The sequence below is a fragment of the Panthera onca genome, chromosome B2 (genome assembly GCF_046562875.1).
Source record: "Panthera onca isolate mPanOnc1 chromosome B2, mPanOnc1 haplotype 2, whole genome shotgun sequence".
Lineage (NCBI taxonomy): Eukaryota > Metazoa > Chordata > Mammalia > Carnivora > Felidae > Panthera > Panthera onca.
The window spans coordinates 36,344,544-36,370,396 of record NC_138343.1 but is presented as its reverse complement, the minus strand read 5'-3'; the positions used below and the strand labels follow the sequence as shown (position 1 = coordinate 36,370,396).

The following is a 25,853-nucleotide window of genomic DNA, read 5'->3' as shown; positions in this document are numbered from 1 at the left end:
TAAAAAATTCTTTCTCTGCAATACTATTCTAGTATAACCCTTCCCATTTTCAGGGTTACTTCTCCAAAAGAACTGTAATAATATTACTTTCTTTGCTCAAAAACATGACTATCATATAACATCCAAATAGCTTAGCTGGGCATTTATGACTTGACCATCATCTACCTTTCCAACCTTGTCCTAGGGGTCACTTGCCAGTATAAAACCCTATGTAGCTTTTCTGCACAGCTCATCCTACTCTGTCTAGAATGTCTTTTCACCATCTGTGTCTATTTCAAGACCACTTTCTCCAGTAAACCAACACCCTTCTTCAAGAGTCACGGTCTTTAATACATAAGAAGAATCATTAAAATGGGCACATAAAACCAGGTATCAGGGTTTATCAACACTGGCATTACTGACATGTCAGGCTGGATAACTCCTTGCTGTGGAGAGCTGTCCTGTGCAGTGTAGGATGTTCAGCTGCAGTGGTGGCGGGGGGTGGGTGGCAAAATTACTCCTGGTTGAGAACCACTGATATAACAAATATATTTAATTTCCTCTAATAAGTAAATTCTCTGAAGACACAGACAATGGTCTTCCTTACTATTATATTCTCAATTTTACCTAGTACACTGGCTTATGATCATTTGTTCTCTGCTTATCTTTCCAAAGTTAGACAGAACACTCTAACCTACCATATTCCAAGGATTTCTATATGCTCATTAACTCTGAAACAGCAAACTTCAACCTGTTATTAAAGCTTTTAAAAGGCAAAAACTGCTATGTCAAAATGTGCCTAAAATTTTCAACACATATGGTTATAAGTTGTGTCCTAAAGAAGATGGTTAAAGCATTTAAAAATTTAAGTGGACAATGGACTTCCATATCACATATATAATAACAATAGTATTCTACCATTGAGGACTTATAGAAGAACAGAAACCACTTCCTACTCTCTTCAAATATCCTATGTTCTATGAAGTTACTATCTCAGTTAATTGCCTAGAAACATTCAAGGCCCAGTTAGTGACATAGGTAAGTTTTCGATCCAAGGTTCCTAAATTAGAAGTTCTCTAGACCAGTGGTTCTCATCAATTAGCACACATTAGGATCCTCTGCAAAGTTAAAAACAAAACAAAGCAAAAAAACACAAAAAACAAAAAAAACAAAAAAAAAAAACAGAAACAGATCCCTGGGCCTCCCTCTAGGTCAATAAAATTAGACTCAGGGAATGGGGCTGAAAACTAAAATTGTTTTTTTTTTTTCTTTTTTAAATCTCTAGTGGGTTCTGTTTTGCAGCCAGGATTGAGAACCACTACCCTAGCTAGACTGGTTCGAAACTTCGTACTTGACAGTTAACACAGAAGACTATCTTTTAAAAAAGACCTTAAGCTCTACAGAACAGCTAAGACATATTCTCTTAACTTGTTGAATTGGGCCTACATGTCAAAACTTTATCTTGAATTAGAAAAGCTGCTATCTTGTTTTCTAGACAAGGCATTACCAAGAAGCTCATGATATGATTCTTGGGCTGCTTTCTCTACCACTTCACAGGATCTGGGCACTTACACTCCTCTTTACTTGGTGAAGTTACATTCAGTTCTGTCGGAAGCGGCTGCTGGCTGGGACTAAGAGTTGGCGTGGTTATCGAGGTATTGTTGTTGTCACTGGTGGTCTCTTCAGAAAACAAATCTGATTGGCTGTTACTGGTACTTGGAGCAGAATCATCGTCTGGTTGTTTCTTTTGAAAATCTGAAGAAAAAGAGTGATATAACCAGCTTAATTAAGGAGTTCACAATTTCCTTGGGAATTAGAAGACAATAAAAGTACAAAAATAAAAATTAAATGACACAGCAGCAATAATACACTTGGTGATAAAAAAAAAAAACGGAAGTAAAAAAACGGATCAAAAACATATACCATATAAGCCCTTCACTGACAGAGGATAACTGGAGTTAAAACTTTCCAAGGTCCATGTATTGTTCAGAGAAATGGTAGACATACCAATTTTAATGTAAGAGTTTACAAAGCCAAATACAAATTAAAATTTTAGGAGTAATCAGTAGAAGGGAAAAATAAATAAAGAAAAGTTACTCAGGGGCACCTGGGTGGCTCAGTAGTTTGAACGTCCAACTCTTGATTTCAACTCAGGTCACAATCCCAGTGTTGTGGGATTGAGCCCCGTGTCAGCTCTGTGCTGAGCCTAGGGCCTGCTTAAAATTCTCTCCCTCTCACCCTCTGCCCCTCTCCTCAGCTCAAGCTTGCTCTCTAAAATAATAAATAGATAGACAGGTATATAATTAGACACATAGATAAAGAGATTTAAAAAAAGTTATTCAAATCAAGACAGGACAGGTAAAAAGGAAAAAATGAGCACAGAAAAAAAACAGGGTAAACAGAAAACACATAATAAGATTGTAGAGATAAGTACAAATATATTAGTAATGGTAATAACTGTAAACTGACTAAACTAAGAAAATATTCAGATTGAATAAACAAAATCCTGTTTTATGTAGTTTATGAGACACACTAGAAACATGAACATGAGTATAAAGAAAATTCTAAAGTACATTATAATAATACCAGCAAAGATACATGATTAAAAAGCCAGTTATAGCCACAGTACTATCAGAAAATGTAGACTAAGGCAAAAAAACAAAACAAAAACTAGAGAAAAAAAGAGGATTATAGAATAGTTAAAAAAAAAAAAAAAAAGTTTAAAAGCAAAGAATTTACCAGGAAGATAAAACAATTCTAAACCTGTATGTACCTAATAACAAAGCCTCAAAATATATAAAGCAAAAATGATTCTATTTATGGGAACCTGACAAATTTACTATCATAATGGGAAGATTTTAATATATCTGTCTAAGCCAAAATAATTAGTAAAATTAAAGAGGATTAATAAGCATAAACTCATATACTCAACAATAAGATAATAAATTATTTTCAAACATATGAGGAATATTTATAAAAACGGCTATACCTGGCTAAATGCTGATCACACATTAACCTATAAAGCAGAAGTCTTAACAGATGCCAAAGAATTAGTAAGATAAAAGCATTATTAGCTGATCACTGAGCAAGTAAATTAGATTCTGATAAAAAATTCTGTATTTGAAAAATTTTTAATATTTTATTAAAAATTTAAAGTAAACTCATGGGTCAAATCAGAAATCAGAAAATACTTATAAATAAATGATAAAGAAATTACTACTCATCAACATCCAGTAAAGATAAACATGTACATAACATTATACCTCAGTCATTTCACACCTAGATCTATGTCTAACACACATGTACAATGTCAACGCACATGTATAAGAATGTTAATTATATATTGTTTGCAATACCAAAATGTCAGAAACAACCTGAAGGTCCATAAACCATACTAAATTCATATAAAGGAATAATGTATATTGTGAAAATGACTGCTACACACATCAGCAGGAATGAATCTCAAAATCATAGCGCTGAAAAGAAAAAAACAAGTCACTAAATAACACAGTAAGATTGTGCTTATGTAAACCTTAAAAAGAGTCAAAACTCAATATATTATTTAGAATTTGTATGTTCAAAAATTTTTTTAATGTTTATTTATTTTTGAGAGAGAGAGAAAGAGAGTGAGAGAGCTCAAGCGGGGGAGGGGCAGAGAGAGAGACAGAGAGAGAGAGACACAGAATATGAAGCAGGCTCCAGGCTCTTAGCTGCCAGCATAGAACATGATGTGGGGCTCAAACCCACGTACTATGAGATCATGACCTGAGCTGAAGTCAGAAGCTCAACCACCTGAGCCACCCCGGCGCCCCTAGAAATATGTATGTTTAAACCATTAAAAAATAATTAATACAATTCAGGCTAGTGGTTACTTCTTAGGTTGAGGGAGGGGGGATGTGAAGGTGAGAGGTATGCAAAAATAATAGGAATAGTGTACACTGACAGAACAGATTAAAATAAAATTTATGCATAAGGGAATGCTAGAGGGCAGTTAAAATTAATGGATAATACTACAAATACAACAAAAACAATGTTGAGTGAGAAAAGCTATGGAGGGATATATATAGTATAATATTTATATAAAAATTTATAATATGTAAAAATACCATATATTGTTTATTGATACATAATTACAATATAATGACATGTATGGGGATGATACACCAAATTCAGAATAATGGTTATGTCTGGGGTGGGGGGAAAGGGAGGGCAAAGAGGAACAGAGATCTTCAATTCTATCTGTAATTTTTCATTTCTCCAAGTTGGTGTTGGGTATGTAACTTAAGACTATTAGGTACAGTCTCTGTATTTTTCATTTAAAAATCTAATGCTAGTCTATAAACTACATATTATACTTTATCAATTCAGAGAAGGAAAAGAAGATCCCGACAACTCTACATTGCTTTACCTTTTAAACCACAGAGAAACTACTATTACGCTCTTATCACCTCATCAGAATCACTGTTTTAACATGTACTGAGCTATTACTTATGTTGTGCATACCATGTGCCAGGCAATGAACTAAATGTTTTATGCGTATAACTCATGTACATCAATTCTCATGACAACCCTAACAAGGGAAGTATAATTATATAGTCATATACCACTTCACTGATAAAGAAACTGAGGCTGAGAAAGTTTAGGTTATTTGTTCCAAGTTAAAGTTACTAAGTAGCAAGACCAGGAATTAAATACAGGTCCATCTGACACTAAAACCCATCCATGGTCTTTAATCACAACCACAGGATGTAAAATGATGAGCACTAGTTTGGCTCAAAAAAAGACCTCCATGTCAAGTCCCTAATGATTCACAGAACCCATGTTGAGTGCAAGGGATTTAGCCAAAGAATCACTAATCTTTGTGCTGATTAGTGATCTAAAGCCTCTATTGCTTCTTTTCTGTATATTTATTTCTCCTAGCTACTTCCTCATTCTTCAGTGTTTTGGCATTTTAAAATGGCTTATTACCTCAATGTTATTTGTACAGCACCTTTAGAGGAAAAGGTACCATAAAAATGGAATAAAAATACTATAATAATGTAACAATGATGCTTCTTTATGTCATGTCATCTCATTAGCTCTCTTATGTCAATAATCATCGTGTCCCTCCTATAACCATCTCTACCATTTAATTGGAAATGTTACAAGGCCCTAAAAGAACTAAGTCATCATTATACCATCTAGCACAATCCCCAATGTCTGGAGACAGACACACAAACTCACTCACTCAAGCACAATAACACTTAAGGGTAAATGAAATTGGTGTCCACAGACAATAACCAGGTCCCACCCACACAAATCTCCAGCCCAGGCTTTCCATGCTCAAGTACTTTTAAGTTTTCTTTTGTGAATCTTCAGTTGACACAATGTGCCTTCTTTTAACCCATTCTCCCATGATGACTTTTCTGCACCTCCACAGGATGATCAGGTGAAAAAAAAAATCATTACAAACCAAACTGGCTACACACAAGAGAGCTAGCAGAATCTCTACACATTCTCTGATCGGATTCAAAAAAGAGCCCAGAAATCAAATAATTTTACAGTCAGAATTAACTTTAAAGATCCAGCCCAATCCTCTCATCTTACAGATAAAGAAGAAAGCAAGGGCCAAGAAAGCTAATTCAAGTCACCAGAAACTCACAGAGCTAAATCCTAAGAGTTTTCTAACTCTCGGGCCAATATGAGCAGCTTATATACTACAAAGAACTTTAAAGTTGGACCTGGATTCAAATCCTAACTTTGCTATTTAATGGACACATGGCTAAAAGAAAACTGTTTAATCTTTTGGGGCCTTGTCTGTAAAACAAAAGGAGGGAATTATTTCTTCCTCTCACAATAGTGTGGATTAAATAAGATAATGTGCATAAAGTAACTAGCACATGGGTACTCAACAAATGCTAGCCATTAAAAATAAAAGGTATTTTCCCAGTTTATAGAAAGATCATGAATTCTCTTTTCCTTTTAGCCCTGACATTTGCATCTTAGTTCCTACTCTCTTGTTCCTTTCTTTCTGAATCTTTTGGTATCCAACTTCTGACAACTGACAAACAAACAAACACAGAAAGGAAAAAAAAAAAATCCCAGAAGTCTATTCCAAGGTTGAAGGGGAGCAGATCTGCACCACATGTAAAAAAGTGAACAAAGCAGGCAGAGAGACTGCCTTTCATCACTCTACTCTGAAAAGCAGTGTGGAAAAGGTGAAGAAATAGTCACTTCATTTGATCCAGCCACAGTAAAGCCTTGTTCCATTTGTTGTACAGTTCTCATATAAATGGGAAAACCAGAAAACTCCGAGCTTATCAACTTCTATGAGGAAAAAAAAAAAAAAGGAATAATTACCTATTATTGTAAATTGGTAGAGTTAATTGTATATCCGAAGGTGTAAGCTTGGTGAATGTAAATAAAGTTTTCCAAAATAGTTTTGTAAAACTCAAGTAAAAACCTTTGGATTAATAGGATTGCTGTGCAGAAGTGAAAAGAAGCCAAGATCCTGGCAGCTTAACTTATTATCAACTAAAAGGAAAAATAATTTCTCAATGAAGGTAACTCTTAGAATCTGAAATATCTAGAAATGGGATGTTTCCACAAGAGAAAATGACCTACTGGTACCAGCTGAGCCAAAATGGCCAATATAGTCCCTGAGACTACTTGCCCATATACTCACTGGACATATTTTTTCCCATTGCTTTTGCAATGCTTTCTTTCACAAGTCAATCTTATTAGAAAGTGTACCTCAAAAGACTGAGAACATTGTAACAACACCTCGCCCTGCTCTGCTGACAAGCCCATTCACCTGAGCAGCCTCGCTGGGACTATACTTTATCTGATTATTACTCAAAACTTACCTTTGGTTTGTATATCCAATGTACTATACAGATTTGGTAAGCGGCTTAGCTCCTTTAACTCCCATCCCACTTCCAGATTAGGACAACTTTTTGAACAATTTCTTTAAGGCAGAGAATACACAACAGTGATTCAGAAAAGATTTCACTAAACTTACTTTCTTTGATAATAAATTCCTTTTTTTTAACCCTCTTCTTAACCTACTTTTTGCTCTTAGCAATATATCATGAATATTTTTTGTCACATACAGACATGTGTGATCACTCCTGGGTATGCAATTAAACCAATTCACTATTGTTGTATCTGTGCAGTTACCAATTTTTCACTATTATAAGTAAGATTCCATTGAACTTCCTCAGGTTATATTGCTACAAGCAGAACAACTGGGTAGGAGAGAAAGTGCATTTTTAAAACATTTGGTACAAAATATCAAATTCTCTTGGCACAATACCCTGTGATTTCCCACAGCACAAGACCTACTATGGTACGTTAAGAATCTTCTGTTCAGTATCCCACAATATATGGCCCCAGGATAAAAACACTGCTCAATAAATACTAACTGAATGATAAGTGGCCAAATGTTTTCCTGTAGAAAAACCCATCGCTGGATTACATTTAAAATTATTTATCCATTGTCATTTCAAACCTCTCACAAACTACTTTGTGTGTCTTCAAGGGCACTCCTAAAATCACCTGGATTAGCATTTCTGAAAGATGATGTACTCAGTACCCATGAATTTCTATTTTCATAATTAATTAGTAGAAATGAGAGATTCCACTGCATTTGTTCTAACTCACTAAGTTTATATGGCCACTAATAAGGCTTCTGTATCATTATTATAGATACTAAAGCTGGGTATAAAGAAAATCAAATTGGTGGTGAAGGAGGAACTACGATTTAAGTGCCTACTATGAGCAAGGCACTCTGTCAGAGGCCTTCTGTTCATTTTCTCATTTAATCCTCAAAATAACCTGGGCAGTAGATGCCATCCTTACACTTTAACAGAGGACAGTGGGGCATGGCAAGGGTGGGAGATCTGCCTGTTCCTAACAAGTGCTGGAGCTAGGGTTTTGAGACCCAGGTTTATGTGACTCTAATGTCCATACTCTTCCCACTACAGCCAACAACAGTGAAGCAACCACTGCCCAGCTTGCCAAAATGCAACAGCTTGCAAACTGCAGGGGTTACTTTTCCAGTTCCCACATCCCATTCCCAGTCTCCAAACTCCACCTGACTGTAGATTATAGATCTACAGATTACAGGTTACAATTCCATTTTCCCACTGAAAGCTTTATTGTAGCATTTCACACCGTAACATGCTTCATGTTTCAAATAGCCAATTAAAGTGGAAACGTTGCAAATAAAAATTCAATAATCTTAAAAGTTCAGTTCATGGAAGGCATTGTATAAAGACTCCTTTACAAGAACAGGGTTTTTTTTCCTTCTCTTCATCCCTTCCCCCAATTTATGTCCTAAATAGGCTAGAGCCTCCATTCATAAGTAATTTCTAAGGTTTTTAAAGCTGTATGTTCCTACCCCGACCCCAATCATAAACTTTAGATGCCTTATTTTTAAAAGCTACAAACCCATTATCCATTAGCCAATTCATAAACCAGTTTTAGCCTTCTGATTAAAATCCTAAAAAAAAAATTCTCCTAGTTGGATGTTAACCTGCGTTTAAAAGCCTCAGCAAAAAACAAACTCGTTGGAACAAAAACTAGCAAGAACCAAGGACAGATTACTATTAACACCTTAAAAACTTAAAACTTTGGATCTTATGGGGAAAACAGTGATCTACTCAATATGGCTAGGTTCATTTAAACTTTGTTTCATTAGTAATCTCTTTTAGCTTTTTAAAAAACAAAAAACTTTACCCTACCATATTCTCACCTACATTCTCATAATGATTCCTTCTCTTTAAAACTGAGACTGTCTTCACTGATCTCAGAAGAGACACTGTCTGACACTGCTTTGATACTAATTGACATTTTCAGGTAAGTTTAAAATATATACATTACAATCTCCCACGTACCACATACATCCTACTAATGGTAAATGACTCCTGTCCTGTGTCCCCATCTGTGCCCATGAATCTTTGAGGTATATCTCAGAAACTATAGACCCTTGTCTTCTGCCCTTCTCCCCATCTCAGGGGATGGCACCAACATTCTCCTGGAGGCTGAAGCCAGAAGCGAGGGAATCATCTCAGACTCCATATTCTCCTACCCTTAATTGTACATCTCAAAAAATCTCTGAATCTAGTTATTTACAACTCCAATATCTCTTGAACCCAGCCATTTCTCCATTACCACGCTAACCTAAGTCGTCATCATTTGTCAGATTCCTTCAATGGTATTCTACCTGATTTCTTTGCATCCTACTAGCTCTTGGCCCGCTCTAATACATTCACCATAAAACAACCAGCATGGTGGTGTAAAAACCAAATTCCCGTAAGTTCATTTTCCTCCCTAAACCCTTGAACGGCCGCACCTTGCCTTTATAACTAGATCCAAAATCATAAACACAGTTTAGAAGTTAACAAGTCTGTTTAAGAACTGGCTTCTGGCTATCTCTTCAGTCTCCTCTTAAGCCACTGCTTCTCCTCTCCTCCTCCTACTTCAGTCACTCAAGGGTCCTTTCTGTTTTTCAAACTTTCCATGCTTTTTCTCAACCTGGAGTACTTTGATCACAGCATGTGACTATTTTTCTTTATCTTGCCATTTGCTTTGGTAACTCCTACTCATCTTTGAACTTTAATGTAAGCATGATGTCCTCAGGGAAGCCCTTAAGATTATATCCACAGAAGCACTTAATATATACTTGTTGGATGAAAAATAAATGAAGGTCTTATTCACTGTATACCCTAGCCCCTAGCAAAACAATATTATATCTGCCACATAATACACAATATACATTTGCTGAATATAACTTATTTGATCTGCTCAACATACTAAGCTTAAAAAATTTATTAGTTGTCTCAGACCTTAACGGACTTCAAATTGCTACAAAATAGTTATAGGAAGTGAATGTTTCTATATACAGTAAAAATATTAAACACCACTGTCAGTAAGCAGATGTTTACATTTTACAAGTTATCCCTGCACATAAAAAGTTTTCTTCTTTACTACTCACCACAGGTAACTAGTTCTGATAGGACTCAAAACGTCTCTCAAGTCCTATTTGCTTAGGTCTAGACCACAGGGTTGTAAGCCTTTGAGAACAGAAATAATATTACACTGCTCCCCAAAGTATGTCTTCAAATGCTTCTTGCAAAAATAGTCAACAAGAGAATATATGAAGTTGACAAAGCTTACAAGCGAAACTCTTATCAGTAATTAAGCTTCTTTTATAATCTGGTTTATCACAAATTATACACAGTCCCTAGATTCTTCACACCTATAGAGCCTACTGCTCAGAAGTGTGAACCAGCAAAAAAGTTATTTGGAGGAAGGCTTATTTCTTATACAGCATTTATTGTGCAGACTCTACAGTTTTTTCAGTAACAGTGTCTCCTACTCATTTACAGGGCATAAATTATCATGTTAACATTACAGCAAATATCTAAAGATCCATTAGTACTACAATAACATGCACCAGAGACCTATTTATTTCATTTCAGTCTAACCACAAAATGTGTCCATTTTTTAAAAATCGACAACACAGGGAGACGTTTTCTAAATATTGTGACATTAGCCTAGGTCCAACAAGATGAGCATTTGCTGATGTGTGTGTGTGTGTGTATACATATATGTGTTCATGTGTATGTGTGTGTGCATACACACATACACACATATCCTACACATATAGCTCAACCATCAGAAGTATTGATAGGGCTAGGAAAATTGTGGAAATATTAAGAAAAGCTGACAAAACAAAGGCCAATTACAACCTAAAAACAAAAACCTCTGACTTACCTGTTTGTAGCTGATCCTTCATACCAGTTAAAGACCTCTCCTCAGGCCGTTAGTCCCTGCTATCATTCACAAATCACTACAATGGCATGGGTGTAGAATGAACATAACTGCTGGAGATGTTGGAGCCTAGATTTTTTATTTTTTCCAGTTCAGACTTAAGGTTTCAAATGCCCATAAAGACGCAATAATAATGGAACAAAGAATTAGAAAAGTATCTGGGAATAAATTACAAAAAAGTCAGGTTACCTCCTTTTTCAAAGATTTCTGATTGTTTTTATAACTGTACCTACAGTCTTCATAATACTATCCCTTCATTTCACCATGTAAAAGTAATAAAAGAAAAAAAAATACCTCCCACTAGCATGTCCCTTTTTGCAAAGTGGCAGGGGAGCCGCGTTCATGCTCCTGCCATTGGTACCCCTACAACTTGGTCCTGTTGTCTTGGCTTCCTTCCATCCAGGAGGGCACCTCTTACCTTTAGCGAGCTATTCCCACCCCCTAGTATTCCATTTCCACTCAGTTCTCAGCATCACCATCTCGTATCAGGTCACATACTACCAATCTCCTACATTTAACCCTATTGCCAAGCTGATCACTTCATCTGCTTCAGGACTTTCAACTTGGGGTGGTGGTGGTAACTTCTGAGACACACATTTCCTAAGGATAAAATCCACAGAATGTTCAGCACAAATAATTATTTTTCAAACAATGCACTATGGTATATTTTAAGAATGTCAATCTCTTTCCCAAAAAGTAACAGACTACACACTGTTTTAAACTACTAAAAGAAAACATTTTAAAGGATAAAGTGATGGGTTTACTAAACACTTTCTCATTACACCTATTAAAATATATCACGGGATGCTCAGAAAAAGACTAATTTTTATCCAGTGAACACAAAGTATCAAAATAATGTATGTTTGCATGATTCACAATCTCCAGGAGGCATCTGTCTACTAGTAGAAAGAACAAGAGATCTTTCTGAAGAATACTATGGCTGGTTATGAAAAAGCTGTAGAATATAAGGAAAATCTTGTCCTTTACATAAAAGCCACCATCAAAAGAGGTAAGAGATTTCTCCACTCATGAGAAAAGCTCATGCAGTTATCTACCCCGTCATAGTATGGTGTTTAGGAGTGTGGAATCCGACAGTTCAAATCCTGGCTCAGCCTCTTCACTGCTGTGTGACCTTGGGCAAGTTATTCAACTTCTCTGGCTTCAGTTTTCTTCTATAAAATGAGAATGATAATTTTATCTACTTCATAAGGTTACTGTGTAGATTATGTTAGCTACTACATGTTAAAGTCTTAGAACAATGCCGGGTACATAGTAAGTCTCTAGGATTTTTATTATTCCATTCTGGCTTCTTGCACACAATTTTCTAAAACTTTGCTATTGCAAGACTGGCAATGAAAAATATTTTCTCTGATGCCAATAAAAAATGGAAATTATACTTAACTCAGTTTTATTAACAATGTAAGCCAATCTTGGGGTTATAAATTCAAAAGTTTTCAAGGATCAGGTAGTTAGAAATGTATAAAGACAGCTGGCCTAAAGGATAGGGAGTAGTGGTTACTGTGGTTAACTGGCAAGTGTAAACCTCTCCTAAAGGCATGTGGGGGCGCCTGGGTGGCCCAGTCAGTTAAACACCTGACTCTTGATTTTGGCTCAGGTCATGATGTAGCAGTTTGTGAATTTGAGCCCCACATCATGCTCTGTGCTCACAGCTCAGACCATGTTTTAGATCCTCTATCCCCCCTCCCCTGTTTGTGTTCTCTCTCAAAAAAGATAAACGTTAAAATATTTTTTAAGTCTTGCTGTTCGATAATATTGAATTATTAATTCCATATATTGGTAAAAAATGATTTATCCAATATATGTGCAACAGATAGATAGGAAACTATGCAACTGGATAAATAGGATAGTAGAGATACAAGAGAATGAGACAGACCTATGTTTGATCCTCACTAAGCTTCTTAGAAGCAGCATCCATAAAAAAGTCCATACTTGTTTCTTCACCTGCAAAAAATGTTAAAAACCTACTCTATAGGACTTTTCTGAGGATGGGCAATAATGTAGGTATCCTTCATGAAACAGACGTGTTCAATAAAATTTTAAATGGATAACAAATGAATGTCAAAACATTCATCTAGGTCTAGAATAGAGACTCTTAATCTGGGGTTCTTATATGGTGAGTCATCTTAGGATAATTTAGGCTGTAGTAACAAACAACCCTAAAATCTAGAGGCTTTACAACAAAAATAGTTTGTTGGTTTTGTTCACATGTGTCTTCATTCCAGGAATCCAGAATGAAAGAGTGGCTCTAACCGGAACACTACTGCTCTTGTGGTAGAGGGAAAAGGGAAAGCTGCAACTATACCCTAATTTTCTGTTCACTAGTGGCATATGACTTTTTCATTCACGTTTTATTTGTTAAAAGATATCACATGGCCAAATCTGATGATGAGAACAGAGAAGTATTATCCTCCCATCAAAGGAGCAGTAAATATATGGAAACATGTATAATCCAGAGTTTACAATGTGTGTGCCCAGACAATTTTGCATTTAATTCTGGGTTAAATCTGGGAAATTAAATGCAATACGGTGATGCATACAGGCCCATTTTTTCCCCTCAGCAAATGGAGCATACACAGTATATTATGAAAAGTATCACAGACCAAAATGGCCTAAAAGAAGTCAGATTGGGTTTGAAAGAAGTCAAGTCGCAAACATACAATTATTACTAGTGATTTTATAATAGCAGATCAATAATCCTAACTATGATTTTCCTAGCTTCTGGTTACTGGGCAGCATGAGCCAGGGAAATAATCCAAACTTTCTCCCAGAAAGTATTAAATTCTAGTATTGTCTTAATGAAAATCTGAATCACAGTAAAACTGTTATCAGGCTGATACTGGTTTAATAAAGATTCATCTGAAAAAAAAAAAAAAAAACCTGCTATTTCCAGGCAACTTGAAACCCTTCATGAAATACAAGATAGTGTGATACTAATTCAAATTTTGTGTGTTTTATGTTAACAGGGTCATGCTATGTTTATTATATTTTTTAATAATTGCCAAGTCAGCCTTACATTCTGATTTTCAAATAGACAAAGACTACTAAGTCAATGAACTGAAACATTTAAAGCTCCCTATCAAATAGAAAAAACAAATCAGGGGTGCCTGGGTGGCTTAGTTGGTTAAGCGTCCAACTTCGGCTTAGGTCATGATCTCACAGTTCATGAGTTCGAGCCCTACATCAGGCTCTGTGCTGACAGCTCAGAGCCTAGAGCCTGCTTCGGATTTTGTGTCTCCCTCTCTCTCTGCCCCTCCCTGACTCCTGTTCTGTCTCTGTCTCTCAAAAATGAATAAACGTTAAAAAAATAAAATAAAATAAAATAAAATAAAATAAAATAAAATAAAATAAAATAAAATAAAATAAAAAGAAAAGAAAAAACAAATTATTAGAAAGTCCTTCTTAGGAACCAACTGCCTTATGCTAATTAAATAATCCAGTCTGATTTTGTCTAAAATTCACTTAATAAAGGTGAAATTTGGCAAAACTAACTCATTTAAAAATATATTTTTCATTTGGGAATAGTTGGTTTTTTTTTTTTTTTTGTTTTTTTTTTATTTCACTTGTAAGTATGGGTGAATGTGTTTTGAATGGGATGAGGAAGAGGAGCAAGTTATTCTAAAATTATCTTTTAAATGCTTAATGGCATTTATAGACAAGTTCCTCCTTTTAAAGTTGTATTACTACTAAACAAATTAAGTGATAATGTTCTACGCAGATACAACTCTAATTGTCCCTTACTCTATAGGTACCCCAACAAGAGGCCTTGTAAATCGAATTTTTTAGAACTTTTTCTAATTTAGGCAACTAACTGGGCTTAGATCTTGCATTAGTGTGAGATGGTATTTACCATTAATTCTGACCAGTGAGAAAAAGGAAAAGGAAATGTATTTGGACTGTCAGTGCTGGTACTCATCTTTCAGAGAAAATGCCTTTGGCTTCTTACAAGGGATGTTATGAGAAAGAATTGTGTAAAACAGTATATTCTGAAGAACCGTTATTGAGAACACTGCTCCCTACTGTTCTCACTGTCTGCTTTAGAGCTCATAGGATGGTGATCTGTGAACTACTTGCATTTCCATTTCTGCTCTGGCTCCTAGGAAGCTCAGGTTTCAATCTGTACTCTGTCTTTTAACAGTTATACGGATGTTTATGGGTGTGAATTTGTGTACAAATTTCTCTTGTCTTTATCCTACTAATCAATCTGAATTTTCCCTTTTTCCTGATTCTTTCATTTAAAAAGAAAAAGTCTATTGTACTCTGTATGTTATTTTTTACTAGACTACCATTTTTTGGAAAGAAGTAGTGACACATAAAAAACTAAATGCCACAATCGCATTTTTATGTGGGTATTTCATAAAGATCAGCATTTATAAATAATACATATGTCTATATCTATACTTGAGTGAAGGTTACTAATAAAACCAAAAGGGAGGAAAATTACTAGAAAATTTGTGAGTATATTAAATTAGGAATAAAATTCTACATGAACTATGTTGGAATTTCTGTTATGAGTAGACCATAGTTATGCATTTTTTTTCACTTTACCCTTTAGGGCAAAGAATGCATGCGGTGGAAATATCAACCAAATAGAACTGAACAGGTTTCAAGGCAAGACATGCCAAGTCTAAGTAACAGATCTAAAACTGTGAGAAGCTGAAAAGTAATGGACAAACAAAAACGAACAGAAGATGCATAGGAGGCCAGGTACAACACTGCCAAAGCAGTACAATTTCCCTGGCAGTTTACACTTCAATGGTCTCAGCACAAATCATACAAACCTAAAAAGATATGCTCTGAAAAGAGAGAGCAATTACTTTTGCATTTTCGAATGTACTTTATCAAGAGCAAAAACATCTTCCCAACACAACCGGCCCCAAAGCTCCCATTTCATGAAAGTGATTTACCATCTCACTTGGCTCTCTGTGTGAGTAACGCTGTAGTGCAAACTTAAGGGAACAAGCTAGCATGTCAAGGAGGATGGCAGCACATTCCCAATTTCTCTTTTAATACTGTGCTTATCAATTTGATGGATGTTAAATTCCATTCATCTTTTTTCCTAAAAACTAAAACTGAGAGTGACAAGGAAAATTACATTCTCTACAGCCAAGTTCTTGCTGAGGCATTAGAGATGCTGGCATGCCTACTCAAGAGTAAACTGTGGCTCTAGAGCTCAGGAGCTCAAATTCTTCTGCAAGATGGCTAAAGGATGAGCTTTTGTTTCCATTTTATTCATGTTTCCATTTTATACAGGTCCGGTAGGGAAAATATAGTTACAAGCTTATTTGCATAGATAACAGTGTTTCTCCATACATCTTTTAAAAACCTAAGAGAGCTGGTCTTACTTTCAACTAAATTCAAACCCAGCAATAAGGTTTTTTTCCCCATCAAGCTTTTCCATTAACCACTTAAGTCATAGACAGAATTTAATGCAACCTAGGTAGCAATTACAGGTGGCTCTTGAACAACATGGGTTTCAGATGCACAGGTCCCCTTATACAGATTTTTTTCGATACAGTACAGTCAACATATTTTCTCATCCTTATGATTTCAGTAACATTTTCTTTTTTTTAGCTTCCTTTATCGTAAGAATATACTATGTAATACATATAACAAATTCCAGTCAACAACAGGCTATTAGTAGTTAAATTTTTCAGGAGTCAAAAGTTACACATAGAATTTTGACTGCGTGGGGCCTAGCACCCCACACTCACATTGTTAATGGTAGTATATTGCTATGGATGCAAAAAAAGAAAAAGAAAAAAGAAAAAGGTAGAGAGGGTCAATTTAATGGGAGAAGGGGAAGCAAAACTGGCTTATACTAGCAGTGATTATAATTGGAGAGACATAGTAAAGACTTTGAACTAGATTTTTATGGAATTGTTTTTTGTTGAAGTGGCTATAACTATCTATACAAGAGAAACTGTTCTTTGTGACTACTCTCATGACACTTTGTCCCCCAAAATCTATATTTTTCTCCTTGTCACTTTAAATCACAAAATATACTCATGTGATTTTGGAGCTAAAGAGCTTTTAGAAATAATCTACTACAAGGTTTTCAATCTAAAAAAAATTTCAAAGGTACCACCAGCATTTTAAAGAAACAGAATAGAAATGGAGTGTACTGCAGATTTAGTAAGGCTAAATTTTCTTTCATAAAACTTTTGACTTTGTTACAAATATGCATTATTAGGCACACATACATGTATACTGGATCACAACATAAAATGTACTTCTTACTGCATGATGTGGTTTAAAAAGTTACAAAACCAATGATCCAATACATTTTCATTTTATATATGAGGAAAGTAAGGCACAGAGAAGAAATCAACTTGTTCTAGGCAAATGCACCCCCCCCCGCCATGGATGTTAAGCTGTAACTTCTCCAAGTAGATTTTATCACTTAATGTGAGTTATATATTGCCAATCATCTACTCTCTAGAATATACTCTAAAACTCTGGCAATGAAAGATAAACCCTTCTTTGTCTCCCTTTCTTGCAGATGTTTCTTTTAGTTGAAAACCAGTAAGGACAAAAACTCCTTACACTTTTTTTTTTCAAGTACTCCTTATGCTTCTTAAAAGCAGCAGGTTAATGTTTAAGTGTACTTTTCCCAACTTCAAACGGGCCAGCCACAAGTATGATTTACTCAGGCCATACGTTATTTGAAATGTGCACTTTTCAATTCAGCAATTCTACTTTAAGAAAACTGTTTTAAGGAAAACAAGTGCAAAAGTAGTGTACATGTTAAGAAAATAATGGTGATGTAACAAAAGACCACAGAAATCAAGCTGAAGGTATTCAGAGTGGCCAAATTAGGACAATTTGAACCTTAAAAAAAAAAAAAAAAGAGGACAGTAATGAAGTATAACTTACTGAATAAAATAGAAATTCATTGGTTCATACTGATGTAATTAAAATGAAAGAGAGGAGAAAGCTCTTTGTTACAGCAGAAAGAAAACTAATAAATACAGAAGAAATAATGTGGTTACTAAAAATCATCAGTGGGTGCTAACACTACTGGGTGAAATTTTGATGAGGAACAGGATATTTATATAGTAGTCTCAAAGCACCTACCCACAAATTCCTTATTAATTAGAAAGGAAACAGTAATTTTATAGTAGAGAGATCTGGGGACACCACTTTAATCACATGCCTCTCGATAGGATGCAATTAGAATAAAACAATCATTTGTGTGAAATATCTCTCAAAAATGCATAATTTGACCTAATCATGAAAAAACATCAGAAAAATATAACTGAGGGACATTCTACAAAATAATGATGTGCATTCCTCACTAATGTCAAGGTCAGGAAAAACAAACAAAACAGGCTAAGGGACAATTCTAGACTAAAGGAAACTAAAGAGACATGACAAGTAAATGCAATGAATTAGACTATGATCCAGGGGAAAAATTTGCTATAAAGGGGATTACTGAAACTGATGAAATGTGATTATAGACTATGGATTAGATAATAAAACAGTATCAATATTAGATTTCCTGATTTGATAACTTCACTGTGGTGGTTATATAAGAGAATATATCCCTATTTCTAAGGAAATATACACTGAAATATTTAAGGATAAAAAGGCACATCTCCAATTTATGTTCAAATGGTTCAGAAAAAGATGTGCACATGTGTGCCCCCATACATACATATACAGAATGATAAAACAAATGAGGCAGAATGTAAAAAAATGCTGGATCTGCATAAAGGAAATATAAAATTGTACCAAAATTACAAGTTTTTAAAAGGTGTGTACTTGGGAAGCAGCCCAAGTGTTCACTGATGAGTAGATGGATAAACAAAATCAGGTGTATACACATGGCAGAGTATTATTCAGCCTTAAAAAGTAAAAAGAAAGGGAATTCTGTCTCATGCTACAACGTGGATGACCTCTAACGGCATTGTTATAAGCCAGTCACAAAGAGACAAATACTGTATGATTCCACTTATGTGAGGTACCTGGAGTAGTCAGATTCAGTGACAGACAGTAAGATGGTGGCTGCCAGGGACTGGGATGGGGAGGAAGTGGGCAGCTGTACAGGTATCAAGTTTCAGTTGCGCAAGATGAAGAGTTCTGGAGATTGGCTGCACAACAATACGAATGTTCTTAACATTACTGAACTGTAAACTTAAAAATGGTTAAGATGAAGCTTTAGGATATATGAATGGCCCACAATTTAACAATTCTAAATAAAGTGAATTTTTAAAAAGATATGTATAAAATAGTCACTACAATCTTTTGTTCAACAGTGTTAACCATCAAAATGTCCTTTAAGAGGAGATGAAGCAGATCTGTACCTTATAGAAAGAGTGGGGAAAAGAGTGAAAAATCTAAGTTTACAAAATACTATGTTTAATATACCATCTGTATATGACAATTAAAACTTCTAATTCTTTTTTAGTGCTTTTCTCCATTTCTCCCCCCAAAAAGTCTAATAATAGAGATGCATTATAAGTTTAGGAGCAGTAATATCCGGGTAGTAGAATTAAGAAGGGGAATATTATTTTCTATCATTATGTCACAATTGCCTTTTTTTAGACAATAAGTATGTATTTTAAAATCTATTTAAAACAAACATAGAAGGGGGTGCCAGGGTGGCTGGGTCAGTAAAGCATCAGACTCTGTGCTAACAGCTCAGAGCCTGGAGCCTGCTTCAGATTCTGTGTCTCCCTCTCTCTCTGCCCCTCCTCTGCTTGCACACTGTCTCTCTCTCTCTTTCTCTCTCTCAAAAATAAACATTGAAAAAAAAAGTTTTTAATAAAACAAGACATAGAAAACGATAAATACCTGCATTCTCACCACTTAGAAGTAACTAATTTTGGTATCTATTGTATTTGCAATACGTGTGTGTTTGTGACTTTTTTAAAAAGTACTGATAGAGTTGTGGTTCCCCACCCTAGTGCTCTTCGGTTTCAACCATTACCATGGATTTGGAATGTCTCCTTGTAAATCATGTATTTTACTTGTATTACCCAGGCAAGTTTTAAAAATTTACATAAATGACACTATACTGCATGTCTCATACTATTACTAGCTTTTCCTCAATGTCAGTTTGGCATACATCCGTTTTGACACACATGCATCTAGTATTTTCATTTTAACTTGTAAATACTACTCCAGCTTAGGAATATATTCTCCTCCTTCCCACTTCTGAGAAAAGTCCCTGGGAAAATTCTACAAATCCTTAATAAACATAGAATGAAAATGTGTATGGAACAGGTTAAAGAGGAAAGAGTGGCCAGTTAGGCTTTTCCATATATGTCTGAAAGCTGATTATGGACAATTTTAACCTTCAAGTTGCTAAGAAGCATTGACATAAGTCAGGCAAAACTCTTGAGATTCTTTATATCCTATGATCCTCTCATTCTTCCCAAATAATCTTTAGTCTTGTTAAGACTGATTGTCATTTGGTAAAAAAGGAAATTTTAAGGGGGATAAGGCACTAACTTGTAGAAACAAGACCCCACACCTTTTAAATTTTACTAACAAAATGTAATTTTATATTAAAAACAAAAACACTAAATTTGTTCACTTTAGTATCTGTGGTTTTACTTTGACCTCAAAAACCAAAAACAACCAGGTATCAGTTAACTTGAGCTTCAAGCCAAGCACGTTTCAGGGTATAATCCAACAGCTTCGAGAGGCAGTGATGTCCTAAAAGCCGATTATACAGTAACAGATTCAGCTCCTTTTTGGTGTGCCTTGCTTTCAAACCTTTGCATCTAGAATGACATGTAAAATCTCAGACTACTGTTATTTGGCAAAGGCAAATGACTAGGAAGGTCTACTGACACTGAAAATGTTCAGGTGACAATTCTCTGAATCTTCTAAATTATGCCAGAAACGCTTTATTTTCTCTCTTAAAAAAATTAACGTACAGATGTGGGGAAATGACTTTCAGCTAACTTTTCCTATATGAACATCTTTGGAGACCCTGCCTCAGAATGCTTCCCAGAGGCCTAGGATGAACCTTGCCATTTTAAAATACTCCATTTTATAAATAATTTCTCTTGCACATCCTTCCCAAATCCAATTAAAATGGTACATTTGCTTGAGTTTTAGTTGGTAAGATTCATTTAAAGTTCACACATTTAAAAATATCTGTATGAAATAAAAAGTCATGAGCCCTTTCATAAAGAGCTAATGGACCAACATGCTAAGCAGAACCTCCTGTTTTGACTGCAAGCAAAGGGCTACACTACATGTACCACCTCTACCTCTGCCATACAGGAGAGAGCAAAGTGTCATCAACCGGCTAGAGGGTAATAAAGCTTTGAAGCAGAGTCACTTCTACTCTTAGGGTCCTCAATACAGCAATGGCAGAGAAAAAGACAGGATGAGATGCCTACAACCAGAGACATCTGGTTGGACCAGTTGATTAATCCTTGAAGTCCTGCTTGTCTAGGCTCCACAGAGCCCTGGAAAGCCCCCTGCTCCATGTGTAGACAACTATGAAGGAGCAGAGTGCAGCCCTTCACTCTGCTTTTAACTCTCTACCTCCTCTGTTCTTTGGCACTTGTATTAATTAGCTCATATCCTTCCACACAATCCCCTTATTAAGATCGTGTGAAAGAAAAGTCACTCCCTCCCCCCGCAAAAAAAAGATTAAGGACGTGCAGTCTGGAAAGTTAATCTTTGATTCACCCTATATTGCAGTACACAGTCAGGAATACTCTGGGTTTGTTATCAATTATTTATACTTGGTCAATAGGCAGACCCTTGGCTAGTCTTCAGGAGAGATGAGAGGGAACAAGAGAGCACAACCTATACACCTAACCCTCAGGAGAATGACAAAGGTGAGCTTAAAGGACCCCAAGAGTCCTCATCTGGATTAAGGAGCACTGGCAGTGACTGGGCCCTTGTGTGGCCCCTCCGCAATAGATGTGCTACTGCGCCCCCTGCTCTGGGTACGGACAGGCTGTTTCTTTTATCTACTTTAACGCATGTACCCCCCAGCTGATGCCTTTCCATTATGTTATCATCATCACCTAATTGCAGGGCAACCTGGCTGGTAGAAAATTTTTTATTATTAATGCTCGTTAAACAAGCATTATCACACTTCTTTGGGAACAGTAAGTTTGAACTATCACATAATCTAAATTCTTCCCAGAGAGAAGTGAATACTGGGTCAGCTTAAAGGAAAATTAAAGTTATTATATTTATTTAAGGATGAAAATGTCTGACTATTTAAGAAACCAGGACACAGGGAAAAAAAGATTTTCAACTCTTATTTATAATGAATTCCTGCATTATGGGTATGCCTAGCTAGAGTACTCCAACAATGCTCATTCTGATTGAAATGTTACACTTCATGATTTGAAAAATCTGAGATGAGAATATGGCAATATACAGTGTTTACTGACATGGTGAGAGGCGAAGTTCACTCAACTATCCATGGCAGAAATTCTATTCTGCTGAACCCCAGAGGGCTAGCTTGTGCCACACATCAGGAAGACCACAATAGGAGAGGTACCCAAGGCTTGGCTATCATTCAGATAAAACTAAAAAGATTTTCTATTCATTTCCTGGTATTTTACATGTTGTGTGTGCTTACCCATTACATTCTACAACCCTTTAAGAGATTCTAAGCTAGAAATGGCCACAGAATACCTATTCTCTCTTCCCTAAAAGACTGAGTAGCTCAAAGAAAAAAAATATGTTGGGTTAGCAGGATATCACATGACTAGAATTGAGATCCTACTCCTTAGGCAAAAGCTACATTGTTTTATACAAATTCTGAAGCATTTTGGTATGTTATAAAGCAAACAGAATTAAATGGAAACTATCATCTGTCCAAGTGGGAAAAGTATATGTTACATAGAAAATGAAGTCGGGGCACCTGGGTAGCTCAGTCAGTTAAGCGTCTGACTTCAGCTCAGGTCAAGATCTCACGGCTCGTGGGTTCGAGCCCCACATCGGGCTCTGTACTGACAGCTCAGAGCCTGGAGCCTGCTTCCGATTCTGTGTCTCCCTCTCTCTCTGCCCCTCCCCTGCTTGCACTCTGTCTCTCTCAAAAATAAAAAAAACATAAAAAAATTCAAGAAAATGAACTCGATTCTACAGTTTTTGCAAATCCCACCAGACAGTTTACCTTTTAAAATATATTCATAAATTTACTATTACATGTTAAAGTTTGCTTACCTACTTAGCTTCTCTATTTCTATTTGGTACATTTTTCTTATGTCTATCTATTGATATTCTCTTTGATGAATCACTGTAATCACACCTTCCTTTAAACATATTTATAATTATACAATTTAAAAACATATTGTAATTTGAAGTCTTTGTCTACGTCCAACATCTGGACCCCTTGAAAGGCAGTTTCTATTGCCTGCTTTTTTTTCCTGCATAAGGTAACACTTCCATTTTCTCTACATGTTTTGTAACTTTTTGTCAAAAACTTGACTTTTTAATTGAAAAAATTTTCTTTTAACTGGCCATTTTAGATTACATGTTATATGCCAGCTCTGATTACTTACTCTCCCTCTTTGGTTGGGTGGTTATTTGTTTAGTGACTTGGTTGGACTACATCTGTGAAGTCCATTTACCTGCAGTGTATATTCTCGGATGACCCTGCTCAGACTTTCCCTTGTTTTTATCTTTTAACCTAGGTACCTAGGGGGTCACATATTGATCAAAGTTTGTGCTTGCTTAAACCTCCTGAGCCAGTTAGTTTTCCATCCTTTACTCTTCAATATGTGTGTGGCTTTGAGACTGCTTTCACTTTTCAAGGAATGTATGATATTGTCCTGCATTCTGCCAGGGACTAGCAACTTGGGGGTTCTCTCTCTCACTACTAACAGGGTGCAGCTTGAGCATGCCCAGCCTTAAATACCATCAGGGAGGAATGTGGAACACTGATTTCATTTTTAAGCCTGGCTTTCTAGGCATCCCCTCTAGATCAGATTGAGTTATTGTTCAGTTAGTGTTTTTTCACACATTGTGCTTAAGCCCCTTGAGCCAGGAAGACTCCACACTTCACTAATGGATCTGTGTGTGACCTGGGGAATGCTTTCAGGTCCACCCCACATCCTGCTCAAATTGCTCCTAAGTGGGTGCAACATAGTGGATGTGCACAGCCTTCCAGACCTCAAGAAGTGGCTGTGATCCTAGGAGGGATCTTTTGGCTTTTTCCTTGGTTCTTTTCTATTTCTGGCTGGTTTACCTTTTTGTTTATTACTACTAGCATCACAGAGCTACCTCTACCCACTTAATTATGCCACTGCTTCCAATCATGGCCTCAGGTATGAACTTTTCTACGATTTGTGCCAAATAAAGTCAGTGTCCACTCTCTCCCCTCCAATGCAGACCCTCTACCATTTCACAGGTGCTGAGATTGAGGAGAGAAGTTAACTTCTCCCACAGTGACACCCTGGTTCATTTTGGCTTGCCCTTCTTGGTATAGAAACTGTGCCCTATGAGCAAGGTGGGCAAGGGCAAACAGAGATCCAGTACCTTTGTCTTGTTACGTCTAGGGCAGAATCCTTACCCCATGAGTGGAAGGAAGCTGGGTTGGAGAAGGAAGCCCCAGTCCTCTTAGCCACCCCTGCCCAAAACAGTGCTTATGCAATATGAGGCTGGAAGCACTTAAGAGAGGCTAGCTGTCTGTCCCTCATGCAGTGAAACTGTATCCCTAGACTTGCAGTTGGAGGAAGAAAGAGCTCTCTGTACCTGCACTGGACATATCTACCTGGGGCAGATGTTCTATAACATGGAGCTAAGAGAGTTTGGAACAGGTTGTGACTCGAATGCCATAGGCTCTTGCTGTTCTTACCAAGATTTAGTTGATTGTGGTAAGTGTTTCTCTATTTACCGTGCACACTTAGGACACTTTCCAGAAATTTAATTCAAAAAAAATTTTTTTTTGCTAGATGACTGTTTCACTAGGGAGAGGGTCTACCAACCTTCTCATAGAGCCATTCCAGAAATTCCCACCCTGGACTATTTCTAGGAAATTAAAACATGGAAATGAGATGATAAATCTTTACCTTTCCTAGATAAGTGGTGTGTGTCTGTGCTGTTCTTGAATGACCCAACACTGTTTATACAACAGTTTATATTACACAAAAACAAAATGTAGAAACCTTTACAATAAGAATTATGTTAATGAGGAATTCTCACATACTAATTAAGCAATGTAAGTTTATTGTTTTGTCTGTACCTAAATATAAATATTATTGAATACTCTTTCCCCCTTTTTGAGGGTTATTTTTAAGAGTTTCAAAGGTAAAATACACCATCCCTTAAATGCTGGACATATATGCCCAGCCATGTATCACCTTGGTTGCTTAGAAACCACGAGGCACAGCCTGAATAAGCAAAATTAGAACAGCAGAAGGAAAGAACCCTTTGTTAAAAAGAAGTTCAGGAGAAAATGCCCTGGCTATATTGTGTATTTTGAAAATGAGAGACCACAAGATAAACAAACATAATGGAAGGTTTAGGATGTCACATGTGAAGATGCCTTCTCCAAAGCACCTTCTTACTACTCTTGAGTTACATACTTCAACTCAGTTGTACTTCACCAAGGAAGAAGAACAACTTTAATGCATGTACAAAATTTCCATAACCCCATGCATCAAAGTGTCAAAAAACTACCAAGAAAGAAAAGCTGACCTATATTTATGAACTCCAAAGGTCAACGTGAAATCAACGTTACACCAGGCTCAGGAGGTGTAAAAATTTAATTTCCACTCAATTCTGACTATTTAATAGCATGAATCAGGTGTAAGGCAACTCATCAACAACTCTATGCATTTAACAGGAAATTAAAAACTTGATTATCTTAATAACAACAAAAGAAGACCTGCAAAGGATGTAGTCCTTCTGATCACATATGGAAAATATTTACTTAGATTGGTTCTGGTTTACATTAGCTACGAAATGTCCATTACAATTTATACTTGGCTGTATCTAAGCAAAAAATGGTATTTAATAATTAAACAAATTTAAATTTTTTTTATAAGTTTATTTATTTTTGAGAGAGACAGCATGAGCAGGGGAGGGGCAGAGAAAGAGGGAGAGAGAGAATC

At 36.1% G+C, this 25,853-nt stretch overlaps 1 protein-coding gene across 2 annotated transcripts in view; it reads right to left on the bottom strand.

Annotated features, from left to right (window-relative positions):
* Positions 1-25,853, bottom strand: part of ZFAND3 (zinc finger AN1-type containing 3) — a 325,101-nt gene that overhangs the window by 75,438 nt on the left and 223,810 nt on the right. For both annotated transcript variants that reach the window (XM_060615387.2, XM_078446876.1), the window contains exon 3: positions 1,552-1,734. In XM_060615387.2, coding sequence (XP_060471370.1) covers positions 1,552-1,734 — 183 coding nt within the window. The remainder of the gene's footprint in view (positions 1-1,551; positions 1,735-25,853) is intronic.